At 69.0% G+C, this 9,661-nt stretch overlaps 1 protein-coding gene across 1 annotated transcript; it reads right to left on the bottom strand.

Annotated features, from left to right (window-relative positions):
• Positions 1–2,251: 2,251 nt before the first annotated feature.
• Positions 2,252–9,351, bottom strand: LOC142051007 (blue-sensitive opsin-like; the record flags this gene model as incomplete). Its single annotated transcript, XM_075080198.1, is given in 5 exon segments — positions 2,252–2,518; positions 5,735–5,900; positions 5,975–6,143; positions 8,962–9,166; positions 9,168–9,351. Coding segments are annotated over 5 exon segments (987 nt in total), but the record flags the coding sequence as incomplete, so codon positions are not given.
• Positions 9,352–9,661: the final 310 nt, after the last annotated feature.

The raw sequence follows: 9,661 nt of genomic DNA, 5'->3' as shown, positions 1-9,661 counted from the left end.
CCGTCACTGGGTGTCACTGGGTGTCACTGGGCCGTCACTGGGTGTCACTGGGCCGTCACTGGGTGTCACTGGGCCGTCACTGGGGTGTCACTGGGTGTCACTGGGCCGTCACTGGGTGTCACTGGGTGTCACTGGGTGTCACTGGGCCGTCACTGGGCCGTCACTGGGTGTCACTGGGTGTCACTGGGCCGTCACTGGGCCGTCACTGGGCCGTCGCTGGGCCGTCGCTGGGCCGTCACTGGGTGTCACTGGGTGTCACTGGGTGTCACTGGGTGTCACTGGGCCGTCACTGGGTGTCACTGGGCCGTCACTGGGCTGTCACTGGGTGTCACTGGGTGTCACTGGGCCGTCACTGGGCCGTCGCTGGGCCGTCGCTGGGCCGTCACTGGGTGTCACTGGGTGTCACTGGGTGTCACTGGGTGTCACTGGGCCGTCACTGGGTGTCACTGGGCCGTCACTGGGCCGTCACTGGGTGTCACTGGGTGTCACTGGGCCGTCACTGGGCCGTCGCTGGGCCGTCGCTGGGCCGTCACTGGGTGTCACTGGGTGTCACTGGGTGTCACTGGGCCGTCACTGGGCCGTCGCTGGGCCGTCACTGGGCCGTCACTGGGTGTCACTGGGTGTCACTGGGTGTCACTGGGTGTCACTGGGTGTCACTGGGCCGTCACTGGGCCGTCGCTGGGCCGTCGCTGGGCCGTCACTGGGTGTCACTGGGTGTCACTGGGTGTCACTGGGTGTCACTGGGCCGTCACTGGGTGTCACTGGGTGTCACTGGGCCGTCACTGGGTGTCACTGGGTGTCACTGGGTGTCACTGGGCCGTCACTGGGCCGTCACTGGGCCGTCACTGGGCCGTCGCTGGGCCGTCACTGGGCCGTCACTGGGCTGTCACTGGGGTCATACTGGGTGTCACTGGGTGTCACTGGGTGTCACTGGGCTGTCACTGGGTGTCACTGGGTGTCACTGGGTGTCACTGGGTGTCACTGGGCCGTCACTGGGCCGTCACTGGGCTGTCACTGGGGTCATACTGGGTGTCACTGGGTGTCACTGGGTGTCACTGGGTGTCACTGGGCTGTCACTGGGTGTCACTGGGTGTCACTGGGTGTCACTGGGTGTCACTGGGCCGTCACTGGGCCGTCACTGGGCTGTCACTGGGGTCATACTGGGTGTCACTGGGTGTCACTGGGTGTCAGTGGGCTCATACTGGGTATCACTGGGTGTCACTGGGCCGTCACTGGGTGTCACTGGGCCGTCACTGGGGTGTCACTGGGCCGTCACTGGGTGTCACTGGGCTTTCACTGGGTGTCACTGGGCCGTCACTGGGTGTCACTGGGTGTCACTGGGCTGTCACTGGGTGTCACTGGGCCGTCACTGGGTGTCACTGGGCCGTCACTGGGTGTCACTGGGCTTTCACTGGGTGTCACTGGGCCGTCACTGGGTGTCACTGGGTGTCACTGGGTGTCACTGGGCTGTCACTGGGCCGTCACTGGGTGTCACTGGGCTGTCACTGGGTGTTACTGGGCCGTCACTGGGGTGTCACTGGGCTGTCACTGGGTGTCACTGGGGCGTTACTGGGCCGTCACTGGGTGTCACTGGGGCGTTACTGGGCCGTCACTGGGCCGTCACTGGGCCGTCACTGGGTGTCACTGGGCTGTCACTGGGTGTCACTGGGCCGTCACTGGGCCGTCACTGGGTGTCACTGGGTGTCACTGGGTGTCACTGGGCTGTCACTGGGTGTCACTGGGCCGTCACTGGGGTGTCACTGGGTGTCACTGGGCCGTCACTGGGTGTCACTGGGTGTCACTGGGTGTCACTGGGCTGTCACTGGGTGTCACTGGGCCGTCACTGGGGTGTCACTGGGCTGTCACTGGGCTGTCACTGGGGCGTTACTGGGCCGTCACTGGGTGTCACTGGGGCGTTACTGGGGTGCCCGTGCCCTCCCATTGCAGCAAGCCCCACATGCGGCGTGTGCATGACAGGGTGGGATGAGCAGGCCCCACCCCATGCCGAGCCCCACCCACACCTGTCCCCGCCCCATGTTCGGCCCCGCCCCTCACCTCCCCACAGCCCTGCCCCAACGCCCTGTGGCAGCCCCTCATTGCCCCAATGCCCCCCGACAGCCCCCCAACGTACCCTGGCATCCTCCTAACATCCCCTGACAGCCCCCCAGTGCCCCCCAGTGCCCCCCAATGCCCCTGGCTACCCCCCAGCGCCCCCCCTGACAGCCCCCAAACACACCCCCCCGCCCCAAACCGCCCCCCCAGCGCCCCCCGGCGGCACCTGCTTGTTCATGAGGACGTAGATGACGGGGTTGTAGACGGTGGAGGCCTTGGAGAAGACGGAGGGCAGCGAGGCCAGCCCCACCTCGAAGGGGCGCCCGCGGTGCGTCACCACCCAGAGCGCGAAGGCGGCGTAGGGCGCCCAGCACACCAGGAAGCCCAGCACCATCACCACCACCATGCGCGTCACCTCCCGCTCCGCCTTCTGCGTCGTGGCCGACTGCTCCTGCTGCCGGGCCACCTGCGCCCGCCGACAGACACACGGACGCGCTGTGGGGCGCCCACGGGCTGCCCCGGCCCCGCGGGGACCCCCCTGATCCCCCCGGGCTGCCCTGGCTCTATAGGGACCCCCTCTGACCCCCGGGCTGCCCTGGCTCTATAGGGACCCCCCCTGACCCCCGGGGAGCTGCCTCGGCTCTATAGGGACCCCCCCTGACCCCCGGGGAGCTGCCCCGGCTCTATAGGGACCACCCCTGACCCCCGGGGAGCTACCCCGGCTCTATAGGGACCCCCCCTGACTCCCGGGGAGCTACCCCGGCTCTATAGGGACCCCCCCTGACCCCCGGGGAGCTGCTTCGGCTCTATAGGGACCACCCCTGACCCCCGGGGAGCTGCTTCGGCTCTATAGGGACCCCCCTGACCCCCGGGGAGCTACCCCGGCTCTATAGGGACCCCCCCCGACCCCCGGGGTGCTACCCCGGCTCTATAGGGACCCCCCCTGACCCCCGGGGAGCTACCCCGGCTCTATAGGGACCCCCCCTGATGCCCGGGGAGCTGCCCCGGCTCTATAGGGACCCCCTCTGACCCCCGGGGAGCTGCCTCGGCTCTATAGGGACCCCCCCTGACCCCCAGGGAGCTGACCCGGCTCTATAGGGACCCCCCCGACCCCCGGGGAGCTGCCCCGGCTCTATAGGGACCCCCCCTGACCCCCAGGGAGCTACCCTGGCTCTATAGGGACCCCCCCTGACCCCCGGGGAGCTACCCCGGCTCTATAGGGACCCCCCCTGACCCCCGGGGAGCTACCCCGGCTCTATAGGGACCACCCCTGACCCCCGGGGAGCTACCCCGGCTCTATAGACCCCCCCTGACCCCCGGGGAGCTACCCCGGCTCTATAGGGACCCCCCCTGACCCCCGGGGAGCTACCCCGGCTCTATAGGGAACCCCCTGACCCCTGGGGTGCTACCCCGGCTCTATAGGGACCCCCTCTGACCCCCGGGGAGCTACCCCGGCTCTATAGGGACCCCCCCTGACCCCCGGGGAGCTGCCCCGGCTCTATAGGGACCCCCCCGACCCCTGGGGAGCTACCCCGGCTCTATAGGGACCCCCCCTGACCCCCGGGGAGCTACCCCGGCTCTATAGGGACCCCCCCTGATGCCCGGGGAGCTGCCCCGGCTCTATAGGGACCCCCCCTGATGCCCGGGGAGCTACCCCGGCTCTATAGGGACCCCCCCTGATGCCCGGGGAGCTGCCCCGGCTCTATAAGGACCCCCCCTGACCCCTGGGGAGCTGCCTCGGCTCTATAGGGACCACCCCTGACACCCGGGGAGCTACCCCAGCTCTATAGGGACCCCCCCTGACCCCTGGGGAGCTGCCTCGGCTCTATAGGGACCCCCCCTGATGCCCGGGGAGCTACCCCGGCTCTATAGGGACCCCCCCTGATGCCCGGGGAGCTGCCCCGGCTCTATAGGGACCCCCCCTGACCCCTGGGGAGCTGCCTCGGCTCTATAGGGACCACCCCTGACACCCGGGGAGCTACCCCAGCTCTATAGGGACCCCCCCTGACCCCCGGGGAGCTGCCTCGGCTCTATAGGGACCACCCCTGACCCCCGGGGTGCTACCCCGGCTCTATAGGGACCCCCCCTGACCCCCGGGGAGCTGCCCCGGCTCTATAGGGACCCCCCCGACCCCCGGGGAGCTACCCCGGCTCTATAGGGACCCCCCCTGACCCCCGGGGAGCTACCCCGGCTCTATAGGGACCCCCCCCGACCCCCGGGGAGCTGCCTCGGCTCTATAGGGACCCCCCCTGACCCCCAGGGAGCTACCCCGGCTCTATAGGGACCCCCCCCGACCCCCGGGGAGCTGCCCCGGCTCTATAGGGACCCCCCCTGACCCCCAGGGAGCTACCCCGGCTCTATAGGGACCCCCCCTGACCCCCGGGGAGCTGCCCCGGCTCTATAGGGACCCCCCCTGACCCCCGGGGAGCTACCCCGGCTCTATAGGGACCGCCTCTGACCCCCGGGGAGCTACCCCGGCTCTATAGGGACCACCCCTGACCCCCGGGGAGCTGCCCCGGCTCTATAGGGACCCCCCCGACCCCTGGGGAGCTACCCCGGCTCTATAGGGACCCCCCCTGACCCCCGGGGAGCTGCCCCGGCTCTATAGGGACCCCCCCGACCCCCGGGGAGCTACCCCGGCTCTATAGGGACCCCCCCTGACCCCCGGGGAGCTACCCCGGCTCTATAGGGACCCCCCCGACCCCCGGGGAGCTGCCCCGGCTCTATAGGGACCCCCCCTGACCCCCAGGGAGCTACCCCGGCTCTATAGGGACCCCCCCCGACCCCCGGGGAGCTGCCCCGGCTCTATAGGGACCCCCCCTGACCCCCAGGGAGCTACCCCGGCTCTATAGGGACCCCCCCTGACCCCCGGGTTGCTGCCCCGGCTCTATAGGGACCCCCCCTGACCCCCGGGGAGCTACCCCGGCTCTATAGGGACCCCCTCTGACCCCCGGGGAGCTACCCCGGCTCTATAGGGACCACCCCTGACCCCCGGGGAGCTGCCCCGGCTCTATAGGGACCCCCCCGACCCCTGGGGAGCTACCCCGGCTCTATAGGGACCCCCCCTGACCCCCGGGGAGCTGCCCCGGCTCTATAGGGACCCCCCCTGATGCCCGGGGAGCTGCCCCGGCTCTATAGGGACCACCCCTGACCCCCGGGGAGCTACCCCGGCTCTATAGGGACCCCCCCTGACCCCCGGGGAGCTGCCCCGGCTCTATAGGGACCCCCCCTGACCCCCGGGGTGCTACCCCGGCTCTATAGGGACCCCCCCTGACCCCCGGGGAGCTACCCCGGCTCTATAGGGACCCCCCCTGACCCCCGGGGAGCTACCCCGGCTCTATAGGGACCCCCCCTGACCCCCGGGGAGCTACCCCAGCTCTATGGGGCCCCCCCCGACCCCCGGGGAGCTGCCCCGGCTCTATAGGGGCCCCCCCTGACACCCGGGGAGCTACCCCGGCTCTATAGGGACCCCCCCTGACCCCCGGGGAGCTGCCACCCCTATAGGGACCCCCCTGGGGAACAACCTCCCCTATAGGGTCCCCCGGGCAACCACTGTCCCTCCGGGCCCCCTCCTTGTCCCCCCAATAAAGGCGATGCTGCGCCCCCTCCCTGCCGCATGTCCTCCTTGGGGCCAGGCGGGTGGCCGCGGGGCGGGGCGGGGCGGGGCCGGGCGGGGCCGTACCGTGCGCAGCGTGAGGAGGAGGCGGCCGTAGGAGAAGATGATGACGGCGAGGGGCACGCCGAAGCAGAAGCAGAAGAGGAAGATGACGTAGGACTCGTTGTTCCACTTGTTGGCGGAGGTGTACCAGTCCGGGCCGCACGAGCACTGCAGCCCCTCGGGGATGTACCTGGGCGGGGCACGGCCACGCCTCGCACCGCGCCCGCGCCCCGCCCGCCCGCCCCGCCCCCGGGCCCCGCGCACCTGCTCCAGCCGAAGAGGGGGGGCAGGGCGGCGACGAGGCCGAAGAGCCAGGTGAGGGCGCAGCCCAGCAGGGCGTGGCTGCCCCGGAAGGTGAAGTTGCCCAGGGGTTTGCAGATCACCAGGAACCGCTCGAAGGCCACCACCGCCAGCGACCACAGGCTCACCATGCCTGCGGGAGGGCCGTGCCACGCCCCGCGCCACGCCCCGCGCCCCGCCCGCCCCGCGGCCTGGTGTCCTTCCGCCCCACGTCCCGCCCACCCAGCCTCCCCACGGCCACGGTCCCCACGGCCTCGTGTGCTTCTGCCCCACATCTGCCCCACCCAACGTCCTCATGGCCTTGTGTCCTTCTGCCCCGTGTCCCACCCACCCAACATCCCCATGGCCAACGTCCCCACGCCCTCGTGTCCTTCCACCCCGTGTCCCACCTACCCCATGTCCCACCCACCCAACGTAACACCCCACACCCAACGTCCCCATGGCCTCATGTCCTTCCACCCCGTGTCCCACCCACCCAACATCCCCATGGCCAACGTCCCCACACCCAACATCCCCATGCCCTCGTGTCCTTCCACCCCGTGTCCCACCCACCCAACATCCCCATGGCCAACATCCCCACACCCTCGTGTCCTTCCACCCCGTGTCCCACCCACCCAACATCCCCATGGCCAACGTCCCCACGCCCTCGTGTCCTTCCACCCCGTGTCCCACCTACCCCATGTCCCACCCACCCAACGTAACACCCCACACCCAACGTCCCCACGCCCTCGTGTCCTTCCGCCCCGTGTCCCACCCACCCCACATTCCTACAACCAACATCCCCATGGCCAACGTCCCCACACCCAACATCCCCACGCCCTTGTGTCCTTCCGCCCTGTGTCCCACCCACCCCACATTCCTACAACCAACATCCCCATGGCCAACATCCCCATGGCCAACATCCCCACGCCCTCGTGTCCTTCCGCTCCGTGTCTCACCCACCCCACATTCCTACAACCAACATCCCCATGGCCAACATCCCCACACCCAACATCCCCACGCCCTCGTGTCCTTCCACCCCGTGTCCCACCCACCCAAAATCCCCATGGCAAACGTCCCCACGCCCTTGTGTCCTTCCACCCCGTGTCCCACCTACCCCATGTCCCACCCACCCAACGTAACACCCCACACCCAACGTCCCCACGCCCTCGTGTCCTTCCGCCCCGTGTCTCACCCACCCCACATTCCTACAACCAACATCCCCATGGCCAACATCCCCACACCCAACATCCCCACGCCCTCGTGTCCTTCCGCTCCGTGTCTCACCCACCCCACATTCCTACAACCAACATCCCCATGGCCAACGTCCCCACACCCAACATCCCCATGCCCTTGTGTTCTTCCACCCCGTGTCCCACCCACCCCACATTCCTACAACCAACATCCCCATGGCCAACATCCCCATGGCCAACATCCCCACGCCCTCGTGTCCTTCCGCCCCGTGTCCCACCCACCCCACATTCCTACAACCAACATCCCCATGGCCAACGTCCCCACACCCAACATCCCCACAGCCTCGTGTCCTTCTGCCCTGTGTCCCACCCACCCAACGTCTCCATAGCCTCACCCAACGTCCCCACACTCAACATCCCCACGCCCTCGTGTCCTTCTGCCCCGTGTCCCACCCACCCAACGTCTCCATAGCCAACATCCCCACACCCAACATCCCCACGCCCTCGTGTCCTTCCACCCCGTGTCCCACCCACCCAACGTCCCCACACCCAACATCCCCACGCCCTTGTGTCCCTTCCGCCCCGTGTCCCACCTACCCCACGTCCCACCCACCCAACGTAACGCCCCACACCCAACGTCCCCACGCCCTCGTGTCCTTCCACCCCGTGTCCCACCCACCCAACGTCCCCACACCCAACATCCCTATGGCCAACGTCCCACGCCCTCATGTCCTTCCACCCCGTGTCCCACCCACCCAACATCCCCACACCCAACATCCCCATGGCCAACGTCCCCACGCCCTCATGTCTTTCCACCCCGTGTCCCACCCACCCAACATCCCCACACCCAACATCCCCATGGCCAACGTCCCCACGCCCTCATGTCCTTCCACCCCGTGTCCCACCCACCCAACATCCCCACACCCAACATCCCCATGGCCAACGTCCCCACGCCCTCATGTCTTTCCACCCCGTGTCCCACCCACCCAACATCCCCACACCCAACATCCCCATGGCCAACGTCCCCACGCCTCATGTCCTTCCACCCCGTGTCCCACCCACCCAACATCCCCACACCCAACATCCCCATGGCCAACGTCCCCACGCCCTCATGTCCTTCCACCCCGTGTCCCACCCACCCAACATCCCCACACCCAACATCCCCACACCCAACGTCCCCATGGCCTCATGTCCTTCCACCCCGTGTCCCACGCATCCAACGTCCCCATGGCCAACATCCCCACACCCTCGTGTCCTTCCACCCCGTGTCCCTCCCACCCAACCTCCCACACAAAACGTCCCCACGCCCTCGTGTCCTTCCACCCCGTGTCCCACCCAATGTCCCCACGGCCTCATGTCCTCCTGCGCTGTGTCCCACCCACCCAACGTCCCCACACCCAACATCCCCATGGCCAACATCCCCACACCCTCGTTTCCTTCCGCCCCGTGTCCCACCTACCCACGTCCCACCCACCCAAGGTCCCCACACCCAACATCCCCACAGCCTTGTGTCCTTCCACCTCGTGTCCCACCCACCCAACATCTCCATGGCCAACGTCCCCACACCCAACGTCCCCATGCCCTCGTGTCCTTCCACCCCGTGTCCCACCCACCCCATGTCCCCACACCTAACGTCCCCATGGCCTCGTGTCCTTCCGCCCTGCGTCCCACCCACCCTGCGTCCCCGCGTCCCCCCGCCCCGTCGCCCTCCTGCTCCCTCCCCGTCCCGCCGAGGGCCCCCCGCCGCGGCCCCCGCTGCCCCCCCAGGCCCCGCGGTACCTCCCAGGGTGGCGGCGAAGCCCTCGATCTTGCAGGCGGTGGGGCCCAGGGCGAAGTACATCTGGGAGAAGCTGTAGAAGGCGGTGGTGGAGCCGATGCAGATGACCAGCAGGTTGGAGACGGCCAGGTTCACCAGGATGTAGTTGAGGTGGGAGCGCAGCTTCTTGTACTTGGCGGTGCAGAAGATGGTGAGGGCGTTGATGGGGCGCCCCCAGGGCGATCAGCACGAACATGAAGGCCGCCATCGCCATGAAGATGCCGGGGCTGCCCAGGTGGGTCTGCGGCACCAGGAAGGGGCTCAGCGCCGTCACGTTGGGGGTCTCCAGGACCATGGGGATGAAGAAATCCTCCGGGAGCTCGTCCCGGCCCTCCCGTGACTTCTGCATGGCGGCGGGGGACGGATGGACGGGCGGGGCGGGCGGGCGGCGGGGACGGGCGGGCGGCGGGACGGAGGGGCGGCGGGACGGAGGGGCGCAGGACGGGGGGCGGTCGGCGGGACCCTTTATAGGGCGGGGGGCGGATGGGGCCGGGCCCCCCCCGGGCCTAATCGGGGCTAACGCCGCAAAGCGCGGCTGAGCCTGGCTTATCTGGCGGGCGGGTGCTGGCCAAGCCGGGCTTACCCACCCGCCAAGCGGCTTTCGGGGCGCCTAATCGCCCCCGAGCCCCGATTAGCGGGGTGGGGATCAGGGGGCATCTCACC

This window comes from Phalacrocorax aristotelis, unplaced genomic scaffold (genome assembly GCF_949628215.1).
Source record: "Phalacrocorax aristotelis unplaced genomic scaffold, bGulAri2.1 scaffold_360, whole genome shotgun sequence".
In the NCBI taxonomy this organism is placed as follows: Eukaryota; Metazoa; Chordata; class Aves; order Suliformes; family Phalacrocoracidae; genus Phalacrocorax; species Phalacrocorax aristotelis.
The sequence above is the reverse complement of the archived record's forward strand: the minus strand, read 5'-3'. Positions and strand labels throughout refer to the sequence as shown.